Here is a 17787-nt window from a genome sequence, read left to right on the forward strand (position 1 = left end):
TAAAATGTGCACATTTAAAGTGGATACTTAAAGGGCACATTAGTATGTCCAGATTCCCAATGAAATAGACCTCTACCTGATATTAAGCTTTTCAGTGTGGTTTTCGGGATGTAAATTTTCTTGGAGCGCAGTATTGTATTATATCATGTTTGGGTATAATGCCACACATGCTAGAAAATGAAAACGTGCACTTGAAATGCAGCGAACAGTTTAAACTGGCCAGTACTGTGGAATTAAACATTTCGTTTCAAATACATTGACTGCCTCTGCGGAAAAGGTTAACAAAAGTCTAATTTCTTTAGCAAACAGACAAAAATAACTTCATTGTTCCGCAAGGCGATTAATTCTTGACTGCCAGAAAGGTGGAAATAAAATAAAATCTGAAACTAATGACATATTTCAGCCTTCCGTAATTATGTGAATGTGTTAATTCACTTGATAGCTCCCGGCCACAGATACCCATTTTGTTTTCATTTGGGGTGAGAGTAAACGAAGGGCAAACAGCAAAATCACTAAATGTAAACACGGATCACGTGGAGAATACGCACTATAGCTCAGACTGCTCTGCGCATCAGCCCCGGATCTACAACATTTGCGAACCGGGTCAATATTTTAAAAAAATCGAATTTTCAAAATGTGTTCACCTTGTGGCGCACATCTTTCTGCAAAGTCTGAAACATAAAACACACGTATTCAAGGAAATGTAAGACATATAATTTGTTCTTAAGTATGCCAAAGTGCAGTTCCACGCCTCTTCATAAAGCATTTTTCTACCGCACGTCCAAACTATATTCAGGACAGTGGAAATTGAAATGTCCTGTGGTGCCTCTCCTGCTCCCAGTCTGCCGGTTTGACAGCCTGCCCTCTTTAAAAAAATCTCACAACTTATAGCGGATAGGATTATTTGTAATCTAGAGAACAAGAACTCTTCAGAAAATCTGAACTCTTTATTGCCTAATAGCTAATAATTTGCTGTTTTGTGTGGCATAAAATTAAATATAGGATATATAAAACCAATACTGACAAGAGATAAGCAAGAAATTATACATTTCTTCAAACCTTAGCTCCTAGCATTTCTCTCTCTCTAATTTTGCTACAGCTTAACATGGAATGCTTTCTTTCCTTTCTGCGAAAGAATCCATTACCTCATCAAAGTTCGTCAAATGTTTTGCTACACGAAAAATCTAAATGTTGCTATCTAATACTGGAAAAGCTGTCAATACAAATAATACCCAAGACTGGTGTGGTTTCTCGATCTGATTACGTCTATTTTGTCACTGTTTGCTAGATAAAGCAAAATAGGCCTTTCTAATATGGAAGCAATTTTGTAACACACCAAATAAACGATACTGTTTTGGCACAAACGGCCATTTCTATAACACGACAGAATATAATCCAATATGTACCAATATCAAATACCTATTAAGCCTACTACAAGCAAAAAGGAATTAGTTTCACATTTCATTCAAACGCACCAGCTTCTCAAGCATGAGATCGGAAAGTAGTATTACGAAATTTTTTATATAAATTTGGAATCTTCTTATTCTTCCGTAATTTGTGTGATGTCCCCGTTTCTTCTCCTTCCTCGTTCTAACTAACAATCTTGTCATCACCAATTCTGTAGCTATTGCTGCCACTGTCAAAATTTGTTCGCCGATTAATTTCACTAATCCTGCCAGAATCACAGGTTTAGTTATCCCGCTATTATTTTCTGGTTAGGCTGCTAGCTGGGGACTGTACAACTGGTCCTTACTAGTGTAGCGATCTGGCCAAAATTTTCTGTCAATTTCGTTTTCTTGGATACACCAAGAAGATAATATGTAATCTTTCTCACCTGTTATTCCTGTCATTTGTTTATTTCCACTCTGGTAGTCTGAATCTATGGATTTCGCTAGTAATTATAACAACGCTGATCATTTGCAAACCCAATTAACCACACAATCGGACAGCGATTGGCATTCATCCCTTCGGCTTTACTCCCTCAGCTCTTATAGCTCCGTCCCCTTTTGTCTGCAGAAAGTTTATTTCTAGATGTGACGAGGATTCTCCTGACAGACATCACGTACACTATGCATGCATTCAAAAGTCAACTTATGATTCATTCAGAAATCAACTTAAAATGTGTTCAAAAACCAACAAGGAAGCATTCCAAAATGATATGAATAATCGATAGGCAAACGTATGCTGGATGCTAGGTGCTTTGTGAAACAAGTTGCTTTTCTCAAGAATATGAATTTGGCACCCTCTTTTCCCGGTAGCATCTAGCTGCTTGCTGCGACTGCTTGCACAGCCAACAGCCACATTCCTGTTGCCAGAAACGGGAGAATCTACTACTCAAACATGACTCAACTGCGCATGAGCCCGCACATAACTGCTAAAACAAATCAAATGTAAACAGTTGCGACTTCATGCTCATTGGAGGCAATTTGTTGTTATGAAGCACTGCATAGTCTTCCTAAAGCCTTTGACACATTTTCAATTGGCAGACACTTGCATGAGCACTGTGTGTCATTGTTGTATATGGCGCATTTCCTTTGCAATTTAAGTTATTTTCATTTTTTTCCCTCTAATTTATGTTTTATTGTTGAAGTATTATTCTGCAGTAGCAGGATACAGCAATATCTTTTGTTAGAGTATCAGTTCTTACCAGTCAAAAATACAAAAATTAAACTGAAAACTAAAACAATGAAAAGTTCCCGGAATTCTAAAAATATCCCGGGTTTTTCCCGGTTTTCTCCCAGATGAAAAAATTCCCGGGTTTTTCCCGGATCGTATACACCCAGATTAAACAATGCAAAAACATTATCTCAGCAGCTACAGTTTAATCTGTAAATATAAGAGGACTCCTTAACGTTTTTGAATGACAAAGTTGGGGGGGGGGGGGGGGGGGAATCTCATTTTATTATCAGTTAAATATAGTACTTACAATTCTGTGCAGCATGACGTTTAAAAGCATAATGAATAGAGAGCAAAAATTACCGACATTCATAAGTATTTTGTGCTTCCAACAAACAAAAGCCAAAAATGAAAGCTTGGAGGGGATTGTACATTCTTAAGCCTCCTATTTACCAATTTGAAGAAGTTTTAAGAAACTGCAGATATGTATATGAATGCCGAACGGCATTAAAAATGCAGCAGAAAAAATGATAAACAAAATTAAGAATCTGGAAGAACTTGTCAGTGACAATGTTACAAAATTAGTACAAAATTATCGCACCAAGCTGAAATCAGTTGTTTGTTGTATATTGTTTGGTGCATTATACAATTGTCTTTAAGGGGACAAGTAAATCGAATGACTGTTTTTGACACTTGAATGCAGTTTATAGAGTACGGTCAGGTCACGAAATATTGTTGAAACATTTTGATAGTGCTCCTAAAAATGCCACCTATATTTCCCCACAGATCCCAAAATTATTTAGATTTTGCAGCAAACTGTTCAGGTTTATGTCTTGAATTAAGGCCAATTCACACCATATGGCACGTCAATTCGCTTAGCCCAGTGCTGAATGGTGAAAGTTAGATTATAAGTTGCCACTCACTAAACCAAATGTCTGATTATAGTTTCAGAACTGAGAAACTAACAATGATGAAGTTTATTAATGGCCAAAGCAAACTTCATAACAGATATTCTTGATCATGTTTGTATGGTACATTGCTGAGAAGTGAAACAATTTTGAAACCAACATTTATTTACTAATGAAAATAGATACACATTAAACAATATTTATAAGACAATATATATAGAGTGTGTTTACCTTTCCATTACCTTTTTTTCCTACATAGCAAATAAGGTTATAAACAACTATGTTTTTCTCCTTCAACATAGTTGGCTTTTTCAGTTAATAAAAGGTTATTTAATGAAAAAAAAAAGAGACAAACATCATCAATATACGTCCTTATTTATATATAGTGTAGTCGTCAGCTCTCCACACACACACACACACACACACACACACACCACCACCACCAAAACTTCTACTTTCCATATAAATCTATTTCCAAACCGATGTTGAAGTTTGTGGCAGTGGTTCCTCAGCGTCAAATATGGGAAATGTTAATACATATGAAATGTTTAATTGCAGGAAAACAATTGAGAGAACAGTGCTTACAATAGGAACAAGAGAAAATAACAACTGGCAGGAAAATGTAAAATCTGTGAATGTAAAAACATTCTTTACTACAATTGTACAGTTACCTTGTTTATGTTTATGACACCGAGTGGTGGCACAGTAGGATCAAAAGGAGAAAATGATGAGAGATACCCATGTCCTCAAAAATTTAAAATGGGGAAAATGTTTTGCCCCTGCTGACACAAAAACCTGCGGGCTCTCTGATCAGAACCAATGACAGCAAAGGCTGAATCGATAAATCAGCAAAAGATTCAAAGTGTAGACTCTGCAAGAAAGCTGTTGTAACAACTGACTATATCTTGAGCTGTTGCCAAAAGCCCAGTCTGATTACAAACAGAGGCACAAAGATGGAGCACAGATGATCCACTGGAACTCTGTGCCAAAATTACCATCTGCCAGTGGGAACTTATGGGGCCCAAACATACTGAATTACTTTGGGACTTTTGGCCAGTAATTGCGAGAACCCAATATATCAGCCATCACAATTCTGGATCATAAGAAAGTGTGGATCATTGACATTACCACCCCAGTGACAGAAGAACTGAGAATAAATAAACTGAAAAACTTGGCAGATATGTGAACTTTAAAACTTAACTACAGTGACTCTCGCATAAACCCAGTGCAAGAGGTCCCTGTGGTACTCAGCACAGTGGAAGCAGTGCTGAAAGATCTTACCGGGCACTTTAAAACCAATGACACTGATAAAATATCCATCTGCCAGCTACCGAAGCCCACTTTACTTAGATCTGCACGAATTACCTGCAGATACAGCATGCATTCCTCAATACTTGGTTATGTCCGACTCCTGATAATAAATTAAATCCAGCACAGTGGATTCATTTGCTGTGTTTACTATTATATATAATATGTATAATAATAATAATTTGTACCTGCCATCAGATGGCTTGTTCATGAAACCCCATTTCATTCCTGAAGGAAAACCAGCTCCTCCTCTGCCCCTCAAGCCAGAGGTTTTTATCTCATCTGCAATAAACCCAATACAGAATTATGGCAGCTAACAAACATAGACAATAAACTCAACTTCATTAAGATGATCGATAATTTCAGGATAATTACTATATGATAGCATCAAGCATGATTGCAGGGTAATGAATATGAAAACTCTATTATAGCTGTGTTTAAAACTGTAGAGAGCTAAATATATTACGCTATACTATACGAGTATCAAAAGATAAATTCATTTGAGAGAGCTATAAAATTATGAGTCAGAATTTCTGGCCTGTACCTACCTCCAAGAGGTGAAATTATGAGTACTGAAGCAGTCACCTAATTGTAAACATACAAAGTACTATTTTCTATTTTCTGGGACTATTAGATCCTCCTCCTGAGAGGATAGAGGGATATGTTGGGGGAGATCAAAAGGGAAGAGAAGATCACAGACACCTATATGGGAGATACCCATCTGCTGTGAGCAGTAAAGGAAACAAAAGTACAGTCAATTCGAAAGTTTGAATAATTTTGTCTCCTAAAGGAAATTTTAGTCAGTAATTCTATCTCATAATTTTACAATATACTCTTACTTTGTTGAAAGACATATAAAATTTGTGTTTGCAAAACAATGAAACCATACATAAACAAAATTCTTACAAAGAGTATTCTGTCAACTCACCTAAGCCTGCTTGAACACCAACGATTTCATTGAAGTTTTATGTGATCATTCACGCATGTCCTTATGAATACTGGAACAGTTTAACATCAGTTGAAGAGATACTGACCGAGATATGTCATTTTCTGGCTCCATGTGTGAATTTATGATGACTGAGCTTTTGTGTATCGGACAATATTTTGTTGAAAGAAATTAAATTTCACCATCTTTTACAACTTCGTGTGTTCTCTTAAAAATAATAATCAAATGAATTTTATGAGGCATATTCAGCAAAAAATTTTTATACAAGGTTACCTGGAGGGGGGGAGGGAAGAAGAAGAAAATCCAGAGCCTAAAAAATTTCAAAGGTTGGCTTCTTAAATCTCAGAGGGACTAAAGGTATGAAAAATGTGGAACTTTGCATGTAGTAACCTAACAACATTAGGTTTTCAAATATAAAGTCTCTATTGTATGCCACTTTCTAAAACTGAATAAATTAAGTGCAAAGTTGAAGGCTTTGTAAAAAGATAAAAAATGCAGTATTTTCGACCTGATTTTGCAAAAATCTGTATTGTATAAAACCTACCAAATTGTGCTCATTAGACGGACCATGGTTTCATTTGTAAGAAAGTTTAACTGGTTATCCACCTCGTGCTAACAATGCTAGATAATTTGACTCATAGTTGGGCATGAAAATTGCGACATGAAAAAATGTAAGCTTTGTATTCTTGGATCTCAAGAGTAAATACATGTTGAACATGACACTTCATATGCAATAAATCAGTAGCCCCCCCCCCCCCAAGGCCCCTTAGATCAGTGGGTTTAATTTCCAACCAGGGCTAACAATGCAACGCAAGTCGAAGCAAACTAGCTGGAAAATTTGTGCTGCGAATAAAGTTTTAACTTAGGCTTCTTATATTGATTAAAGGCATGATAAACATGAAACTGTGGACACAACATCTTAGCAATGTAAGGTTTTCCAACAAAGTATCATTCACACATTGCTTTCCAAACTTCTACGAAATAATTGCAAACTCGATTTTAACAAAAATTACAAAAATCTATCACATACAACTTGATTTTAGAAAATCTGTTTTCCAATGTGTGCTAACAATACCTGAAAATGATGGACAAATATGAGGAAATATACCATGGCACCAGGCTACATCCTAGCAACCTGTTGTCTGGGTTTGGTTGCATGTGGCTTTTATTTTTAAACTGACAAGCAACAACTCACTATAATGCATTGGTCCACAGTGATGATGTCACTAACAGATCAAGAACATGAACTGACAACCTCACCAACATTGGGGTCACACAATATACCAGCCATGGGTGGGTTTCTTCATCCAGGTTCTGAAGACTAATTTGTGAACTGTTAATGTTGCCGAGGATGAAAGCAATATAGTAGGATATTATGTCGATAAACAAATAAAAAATACATGCAGCTAACATGATCAACAAGTTGTTTGAAATGTAGCCTGCTGCCATGGTACACCCTCTCCAATTTATCAGTATTTTTCAGATATTGTCAGCTCATGGCTGGAAAATCAAATGTGATTTTCTGGTTGTCTGAAAAAAAGATTTTCCACAATCGATCTATTTTTGTAATTTTTATGAACATCGAGTTTGAACTGATTTTGGGTAAATCTGAAATGCAGTAAATGAATGATATTTTGTACGGGAAAACCTTAAGTTGCTAAGTTGTAGATAAAGTTTCATGTTTATCATCCTTTTCATCAGCAAGATATAAGAAGCCTAATTTAAAACTTAATTCACAGTGTGAATTTCCTAGACAGTTTGCTTCAATTTATGTGGGACTGCTGGTCCAGGCTGGAAATTAAACCCACTGTTCTGGGGAGAGGGGTGGCGGGGGTATCAAACACGTTTCCAATGAAACTGGTATTTGTAAAAGAACTGTCGAATATATCCATTTTCAGCTTTTCAAAACACATTTTCAGCAAATTTGTAGATTATTGGAGAACAGTAGGCGAATGAAATGTTTTGTTCCACATCCCTGTGCTACCGGACCTATTGCATACGAAGTTTCATGTTCGGTATGCTTTTACTCTATGAGATAAGAATTGGAAAGTATACATTTTTTTGCATGCTGTGTGACTTTTAGGCACAGCTCAGATTCAAATTATCTTGCATTGTTAGCCTGCACTGGTTGATCAAATACACTTGTTTCGTTTAAAACCACTGTCTTTCTAATGCGTCCAATTTGGGAAGTTTTACAGCCCACAGTTGGTGGGTTTTTTTTTTTTGCAAAATCAGGTCTGAAGTACTCCATTTCAGATCTTTTACAAAATCTTCAACTTTGCATTTAATTTATACAGTATTGGAAAGTGGCACGTAAATGAAACTTTACATTTGAGAACCTCGTGTTGTTAGGTTACTACATGCCAAGTTTCATGTTCGTCATACCGATAGTCCCAGAGTTATAAATTTGAAATTTTTTCATGCAGTTTTGCCTATAAATGAAAATAGCTCCTACAATTCTTTTCATTGGAATTCTTAAGAGAACAAAAAGCTCTACAAGATAGCCAAATTTCATTCCTTTTAACAAAATATTACCTGAGATATACAGCCAAAAGTCACCAGAAATTCTCACTTACTCTGTGTGAAGTTGTGTTGGAAGTTAAAGTGATTGTATGTTGGTCAGTATTGCTTTTCATATAAAATTTCATCAAAATCCGTGAACAGGAAAATGTTCTGAACATAAGGCAATGTGACATGGTATGACCTACAAGAGTCATTCATTGCCACATGACAGTAAATAGAGAAATAGAGGAAAACAAAATCATTAAAAAAGAAACTTGGACACACGTAGATGTACTGAAAATGGAAACCTTAACAAAAAGGACAATGTGATATCTTCTGAAGTGCACATTGTACCTATGCATCATCACCACCAGAGAGAGAGAGAGAGAGAGAGACAGAGAGAGAGAGAGAGAGAGAGAGAGAGAGAGTTTCAATTAATACATGGACCAGACAGACCCATGGTGTTACACTAAACTGCATGTGGAGGAAACTCCCCTCAACAGATATTAAGAACAAAACAGAAAAATATCCTCTCGTAACAACCATTTACACAACTGTGTTACATGCTAAATACGTTATGGAAAGTTCTGGCAGATTGTAAATAATTTAGGAGTGAAGGCAACAATTAACTGAACAGTAGATACATTGAGTCGTTGACTGGAACCAAAAGAAAAAAATATATATATATAGTTATGAAAACTTCACTATCTTGTACAACCCCCCCCCCTCTCTCTCTCTCCTCTGTGTGTGTGTGTGTGTGTGTGTGTGTGTGTGTGTGTGTGTGTGTGTGTGTGTGTCACTTCTATTGTTCAGAAAATTGATGCTTGTTACGTTAATTTTCAAATTATTTACGTGCAAAATAAACAGATGTAGTTGATTACATTATTTTACCAAAATTAACTGGGTATTTAATTTCCTCCATTTTCTGCAGAAATAACTGCCTGTAGATGGCTACTGATAGCAAACATTCACCCACTCAGAGCAAAAATACCTGAGTGTTGCTCCACTTTATTATTCATTTGGTACACATTTCCTTAATTAGAGGTGGAAAGAAAATTGAAATTTCTCTGCACAGAAAACTCACTCAAGATCCAGTCAGGTCCATTTACTAAAATCTCCTTTGTCTTGTACCAATCACCACGTTTCATTGCACCCTTCAGCCTCCAGTCATGTCGACCATACAAGTTTGTGAAGATGCGATCTTCATCAGAAAGGGGTCCGTATTTGCTCTGAAATTAATACAAGCTTAAGCCACTCAAAATTACACATCTACGTAATTAAAGCAATTACAAAACAATTTGTAAGCAGAAATGGCTGAATGTGAAGGATTAATAACAATAGTGGAACATTTGTGAGTCATAAAAAATAGTTACCAATACAACCGAATAGAATATGAGAATCAGAAAGGAATTCCATTCACTATAATATGAGTTTTTTTTCCACCAGCATACTAACAGTAACATTTTTAATGGATTTAATTCCCCATCAAGAATGATCAATGTCTCACATGCTGTGGTGGACAACAAGACACTGAGCTGACCATCACATCTTCCAGCAGCTTGCCAATTTTTGTAGAATGTTTGTTTATGCAACCAACTAAAGCCTGTATCAGTGTGATCTAATAGATGTTCTTGTCACTGTAAAATACAAGTCAAGTGACTTAACTAGGTTTTAGTACTTCACTACTTAAAGGTTTAACCAGCTAATCAGATCATTTAGCAAGTCTTGCACTAGATGGCAAGTAGTAAGAACAGTGAAAACTATGGACCTTACGGTTGAAAGTGTGGGACAAACAAGTGTTTTTTTGTTTTCCAAAGCGTATTCTATTTCTATGTAATGCAGGCTTGAAATGGGCACTATATCAGTCTCAGATATTTTGACTCTTGATGAAATATCTCAAATAGTGGTGGTTGTACTTTTGAACAAATCTTTTCTACTTCTCTCCCATCAGCCAACCTACACTCCAAAACACCGGTTATTTGTCTACCGCAGAAAGTAATTCTGAGGTTGACACTAAAATTTTCTGTCTAGACTGTTATACTACCACTTATCTCCAAGGTTTTTGCTGTCATTCCATTTACGAACAAGTAAAACTGCTAGCGAAATACTGGTTAGCATTTTCCACTGTACTGATGTCAGTTATGGAATAACATTGTTGCAGTCAATTTATTTATGTACAGAAAAGAGGTCCCAGTACTGACCCAAAAGGAAATCCGTACCAAAGTTACTGAAACAGATATTTTTAACTTAAATTAAAGCTTTGTGTATTTTCTCTATGCACTGCTACAGAGGGTTCAGCAGACACCTCTATGTGAAGTCAGGATAGCTGTTGGAAACCCATGACGTGGCGAAGACATCAATCAAACATTATTAGATCTCAATCATTTCATTCTCAATGTTTGTAAGTGGTCGTCCATCTGCACCCACCTCAGCTGTTATTCAACTCGTGGTACATGCACAGGTAAGGTTTAATGATTCCAGTGCTGCGGCAGGTTGCCGGTAAGAAGCTGTCGCTGTTGCTCACCGTGAAATGGTCTCAGGCTGGCTGCTAGATTGTCCTCTCACCCATTCTGAATTCTACAATTATCTCCGATGACAATCTATGATGTACCTGATGTTGTCGGAAAACAGTCAGTTCCTCCACAAGTAAATGGTTGGTGGCAAGCAGCATGAAGTTCACCAGACGAAGTCCATCATCGAGTAAACCTTCGGCTAGTTCATAGACTGTAGTGGGCATCTAGGACATAGATTCTCTACAATACCATCATCATGAAATCGAGTGCCACTACTGTGAATGCAACTGATCCCAATTACTAACTCGTGATGAGAGCTGAGGTATATTAAGGGAACTGGCGTGAGACTATGACACACAGCTGAGTTTGTAATGACCATATGTGTTGTCCTCATTCTACTATATTCATTAACAAGCTGTTAGCTGCTGCGTCAGTTCCTCGCTATACTACGGCGCGACACACTGGCTCACTTCCTGCTTCTGCCTTTGTCTCCGGTATGACCCGAGTTTACCAGTGGAAATGTGAATGAGTTGATAATTTTTTTTGTAATGTCTACCCATTACTAGTCTGTACCATAACATGTCCTTCCTCTTTTTATTGTCCCAAATTTTCCCTTTCTTTCACTTATTAGTAATTATTATATACCTGCCTTGTATTTTTCAAGTTTTACTATAATCATTTTCTGGGTTGCTTCTCAACCTATGTCTTGAATATTAGTTGCTTAATTAATCTACTTTGTAATTCTGTCCTGGTTACATAAACCAATTACACTTTTCACTTAACTGTTTATCAATGTTCATATCTATTCCACATGTATCCGAGGGTAGTTCACTCAGATGGAGATATCTTACGTTTTATATGAACATTAGAACCAAGATAATGCTTGTCACTGATACACTGAAAATAACTGTATTTTGTCTACGTTTCTTGTAATAATTCATATAGGGGGTGTAGCAAAGTGGAATTTAAGGTATCATTAATTTAAAAAATTGGGTTCTGTTTAGGTAATATGTGTGGTGGTTCCTCTGGCCAATATATCTTTGGCTGGGATATGTTAATCACTGTTGTGTCCATGATGGTAGCTGGAAGGTAAAATTGTCTTCCTGGTACTTCACATCTAGTTTAGGTGATTGTGCCTTTGTCCAGTACCCTTGACTTCCAGCTATTACTTATAAAACTGCTATCTTCCTGCTTAGGATATCAGCACTCGTATCTGACACCTGGTTTATGAATTACTTCATAGTCTAACCCAATTTTAACACCGTTCTCACTAATTGGCTTTATGGATCTTTCAACTGTAATAACCTTTTTAAAGGCATGTAGTCTGTAATCACTTCGAATTTCCAACTGTACAAACTGCAATGAAAATAAGGGGTTCTGTAAATAGCTGCTGATATTTTTCAGTTGTCAAATAATTAGTTCCAGCCTTATACAACTGTCTAGAGGCATATGCCACCGGATGTTCTTTCCCACCAACATTCTGACTAAAAATACAACTCAGTTTATTCTCAAACCATGTTCTGCACTCATTCCATTCAACACATCCTATAATTCTTCCCAACTTTCAATGAGGATGGCACTGTCATTAGCAAAACTTTTTGATATCCTTTCACCCTGAATTGAAATCTCACTCTGACTTTTTTCCTTTGTCACTGCTTTTTTAATGTACACATTGCACAGTAGCAACAAGAGACTACATACCAGTCTTACACCCTTTTTAATCCAAGGACTTCACTCTTGGCTTTCCAGTCTCATTGTTACCTCCTAGTTCTTGTACATGTTGTATATTACCTATTTTTCCCTACAGCCTACCCCTATTTTTCTTAGAACACAAACTTTCAACCTTTTACACTGTCAAATGATTTTTTTCAGCTCAACAAATCCTATGAACATGTCTTTATTTTTCTTTGGTCTTGCTCCCATTGTCAACTGCAACATCAGAACTGCTTCTCTGGCACCTTTATCTTTTCTAAAGCCAAATTGATCGTCATCTAACACATCCTCAATTTTCTTACATGTTCGTCTGTATACTAGTCTATCAGCAACTTGGATGCATGAGCTGCTAAGTTGGTTGTGCGAGAATTCTCACACTTGTCAGCTCTTGCAATCTTTGGAACTGTGTGAATATTGTTTTACGGAAAGTCAAATGGTATATCACGAATCCCATACATTCTACACAACAAAGTGAACAGTATTTTTGGCACCACTTGTGCCAACGATTTTAGTTATTCCAAGGGAATGTTATCAATCCCTCCTTATTTGATCTTAAATCTTACAAAGCTCTTAAATTATTCTTCTAATACTGGATCTTCTATCTCTTCCCTACTGACTCCTATCACATTGTCAGGCAAGTCCCCCCCCCCCCCCCCTCAAAGAGGCACTCAATGTTCTCTTTCCACCTAGATGCTCTCTCTCCCATGCGTTTAATAGTGGAATTCCTGTTGGCCTCTTAATGTATTGTCATCATCCTTGAAACATTTGCAGAAATCATTCAAACTAAAATTATCTATCAGTTCTAGATTTCCAGTACAATAGTTTGCTAGTAGTGTCCCAAAATACTGATCACTCTTTGTCAATGTGCATCCATATTAAATGGTCTGTAGCATCTCAACGGTGCAATGACTGCCACTGGGTGGTGGGAGCCGCCTTGTTGCTGCCCAGGAGGCACGCTAATCCCACCTAGGGTGACCCAGGTTTGTTGTATGGTGGTAAGGGAGACAGGAGTGACTCCAGAATGTAGTGGTGTAGGACGTCGCTTGAAAGAAAAACGAGCGTGGACAAAACAGTTCTTTATTACCCCATCGGATTTGGAAAATTACGTGGATGTACCCCTCATCTGTGGCACAGTTTGACATTGTCTCTTAATATTTCCACTTGGTGATGCAGAAAAAGTAAGCATAGAAAACCGACTATGGTCTATGCCTGCTGTCCAGGATAAGGCTCACTGTGCTCAGCATTCTGGGCACCAAGTTGGCTGTGACAATCACGACTCTCACCTCAGAGCTGGCAGCCAGTGGCAAGTCTGTGAAGGCATCTTACACCGTAGCCAGTGATGTCCTAGTTGCACAGCAGCAGGTTGTGCCACCCAAGGAGATGAATCCTGGACTGATGGCAGCGGCACTGCATCGTAGTCATGGCGCTGACTCTGAGGCTGCGCTCGTAGAACTCGTGGGGACAACTGACACACCGTAGATGCCATGCATGGCCCTGCCTTGCCAATGACCTACTTAACTAGATCAGGGATTTAAATGCATTTGTCTGGCACTGGCTATGCAATTGGAGCCATATTTCTATGTTTGAGTCCTAGTTATGGCTGGGCTATGGCTGTGTTCTAGGTAGTTACTGGTCATTTGGCACGATATCAAGAGAGTAGCAATACTCATCTTTAAGATCATGTAGTTTTTGCATTTATTTTCTCCCATATGGTGTGTTGTAATACACAATGTCTTTTTGCTCACTGATTGGTACCACTTTTCATTTATAGTACAACTTACCTTGTAGCAAGTAGAGTTTTTAAGCCTTACTGTTTCCAGAGCACCCTGCAACTTACTTGCATGTCTGGAAGAATAGACAGTACTAATGATCGAAAACCATACAAAATTAATTCAAAATAAATCTGCTGATTGCAAATATCTTCACGTCAGCTGTATTATACACACACATACTACCTGTTGGTTGACTAAAAACTTCAGCTATCCACACATGTCTACTGGACCAACCAAATAGGTAGTATCCCTACACCTAATACAGCCAATGCCAAGATATTCATAGTCAGAAAACCTATTTCAGACTGATTTCATATGGCTGTTCATTGTCAATGTCTATTCTTCCCAACACGAAAGTAAGTAGTAAGTAATATACGCCACAGGAGGGGTGGGGGGTGTCCTGGGTCCAAATGATAGTAACATCATTGGTCAAGACTATCTCACCACAGTCCAGAGTAAAGGTGCGAACATCTGGCCGTGAATATATGCGACTATGACACAAAAATGTAGACATTGTGACTTACGGAAGTTTGAAATGTCAAATAAAACACCCTCAACCATCTAACTTTCCAATTTTATATTAGTTTTGCTATCAGTTTCAGCGTTACATTATGCCATCTGACCAACTGTAGGAAGATCTCACCTCTTGTGCAGTCAAAATAGGGGCCATGTAACACAGAGGTTGGTAGCAAAAGTAATATAAAATTGGAAATTTAGATATGTGAAGGTATTTTGATTTGACACTTTATACTGAACAGCTGATGTCCCACAAACATTAGGTGTAAACATGGACTTGCAGAGATTATTGAAGTTTGGGTCAGTCCAGGAAGTGTGCACAGATAGCTGAAGCGGTTAAGGCAACCGCTAACAATAAGTGGGAAATCTCAGTTTGAATCCCAGTTTGGCATAAACTTTCACACATCACTAACTGGTAGTATATCTGCACCTAATCCAGTTGATACCCTACGACTATCAGGAAACCATGGAATAAACCAACTTCTTTTAACAAAAACTGGTCCATGTAGAGATTTATAATTATGGGAAAATCTAATTTCTCCATATATCTCTGATCAGTGTGGACAACCCAACTAACATATGTACCATATATAATTTCTGGAAATAACACAATAAAGCTCCTTCAGAAGAGCGTGTTTCTCAAGTTTGAAGGAAACCAGAACAAAAGTATGAGCAATTTCAATGCTCATGGGCAGAGTAAGCAAGCATTAGTTTCCTACACGATGGTATAATTTGGAAGCGTAAAACATATGTCAAGTCTAAATGGGTCATACATTGATACAGAATCCTGGATGGAGGCACAAATAATGGTGTAAATAATGAACAATTTGTCACACACAGTAAGGTTTGAGCAAGGTTGTCATATAGGCACATACAGGTTATAGCATGTTGGAAATAAAAGCTTAGTTTACAAACATATGTTCATTGAAATGTACGGGCACAAACAAAAAATCATACACCAACTTTCAAACGGAAAGGTATTTTAGTTAATGTAAAAATATATCAATGAGGAAAAAAACTGTATAGTTGAAGTAAAGTATTTTCATTCTACCTTACAGTAAGAAAACTATATACGACTTACAGTAAGAAAACTATATGACATGTCATGGTCTTTCTCTTTTCTTTCGGTTACCTACCTTTGTTGGTGGAGTGGCTGTGGTGGTGTTGTGCCTGACTGGCACATTGTTAACAACTGATGCAGTACAACCTGCAAAACAAACAGAAATCTTACACCAATGAAGGTATGTTTTCAAGAAGAAAGGCTGAAAGATCCAGAAGTTTCACATAATGTGATATTCATTTTCAGAGGGTGTCTTGATGTTCTGACATCACTCAGTGCCACAGACTTTGCAGCAACAATTTTTAACAATAACTTTTTATGAAAGAATAACTTTATTTGAATCTGCTACAGCTGAGTGAGCACCACAGCATAAATATGTATTAGTGATCTCTATTACGTAGACAAGTGTCATTAACTGCACAAAAAAAAAAAAAAAAAAAACTCAGCAGCTACTTGGACCAAGAACAATCCTATTGACCTCAAATCATTCAAGGAAACCATAAAATAAATCATGATGACCTGATGGGGGGAGTTTAACCTCACATAGGTCAAATAACTTAGTCACCACCATCTTAATAGACTGGCAGAGTAGACTTCCCAAATAGTATTTGTCTGCTGCATTTGCAGTGTATCATCATTAAACATTTAAAAACCAAATGGTAAATAAAGCCTGACCATTTTGTCCTTTTATTTTCATCACTTGTATTGTCTCTCCTCTGTTAAAGTTTGAGTTTTGAACTTCAAATTTTCCACTGTTGCTCATGTACTACACCTACGAGTCTATGGCAAGTAATCAGCTTTGTCCCTATCAGTTTAATATACCACAAGATGTCAAAATCCGGTAACTTTATTTTTATTCTGGTGCATTATTTACTATCATACTTTGTTAACAATGTTTTTATCGCACATAAAATAAGACAATTCTGATAAAATTTGACGGATAAATTAGGAGTAGGCCTACTCAGTTACAGAATCGTGTCCGTATCGTAAAAGGCGAGCACACATATTGGGTCACATGTCCTGATGACAGTAACAAGATTAAATGGAGCATGGTGGCATATAAAATATGGACTGGTGAATTACAATTTGTTACTGCAAAAGAAGAAAAATATTGTCCCTACAAACGAATGGTTTATAATAGCATGAAGACTATTATGTAACCCCTTCAAAACTTTCTCTGTTCGCGTTCTTCAACTCTATTAACAAGGAAAATCAACAGTTGAAGCGATTACCAGAAGCATTTAATGCTCACTAGTAGCAGTATAGTGAAAATAATCCTAATTACAATAACAACTTTTTCACATAAATAACAGCTGTATTGCGTTTAAACTGATTCAGTGATATTACAGAACAAAAGTGAAGCAAAAGTAGAAGTATCTTACCTACACTACCCCGAAATACCTGCTGCCACCTAACTATTGCTCCAGCCATAGTCCCTCCCCAAATACAATTAAAATTAAAACACAGACAATATTTAAAAGACACAAACAAGGTACTCCGTACAGTTGCGCTAAAGGTTGGCAGGATGGCAGCAAAATTCGATATATCGATATTTACAATAAAGTTCGACTAATGACATTTTTGCACAATAAATAATGAGTAATTACTGAAACAAAAATCAGACCTAGACTAGAAACGAGTGATTCATAGCGTACACTGTTATTAATTCTGAAAGTAAGTTAGTTACGTCAATCATACTGAACGGCGAAGTGACAGTATTCTATGACTGTATATAATATAAAGTTTTGTGAAACCCGGCGCGAAAACTAAAAACATCGTACAAAGCGCCGACTTGAAAGGTAAAATGCTGCGCGGCAATGATTTCATAGTTTGTGTAAGTGGTGCGAATGATGTGGGAAGCAACGAAGTTGGTATCTGCATTGAAACTCTGAAGAATTTCCTTGAAGAAAAAAAGCAGCAAACTATGGAAATT

General features: G+C 37.1%; 1 protein-coding gene across 1 annotated transcript in view; it reads right to left on the reverse strand.

The window, feature by feature from the left end:
- Window positions 1–17393, reverse strand: part of LOC126162899 (NADH dehydrogenase [ubiquinone] flavoprotein 1, mitochondrial) — a 48364-nt gene extending 30971 nt beyond the window's left edge. The window contains exons 1-4 of the mRNA XM_049919707.1: window positions 17237–17393; window positions 15931–16001; window positions 9365–9509; window positions 5021–5114 (exon numbers count right to left, since the gene is read on the reverse strand). Coding sequence (XP_049775664.1) covers window positions 5021–5114; window positions 9365–9509; window positions 15931–16001; window positions 17237–17285 — 359 coding nt within the window. The 5' untranslated portion in view covers window positions 17286–17393. The remainder of the gene's footprint in view (window positions 1–5020; window positions 5115–9364; window positions 9510–15930; window positions 16002–17236) is intronic.
- Window positions 17394–17787: the final 394 nt, after the last annotated feature.

Source organism: Schistocerca cancellata, chromosome 2 (assembly GCF_023864275.1).
Source record: "Schistocerca cancellata isolate TAMUIC-IGC-003103 chromosome 2, iqSchCanc2.1, whole genome shotgun sequence".
Taxonomy (NCBI): domain Eukaryota; kingdom Metazoa; phylum Arthropoda; class Insecta; order Orthoptera; family Acrididae; genus Schistocerca; species Schistocerca cancellata.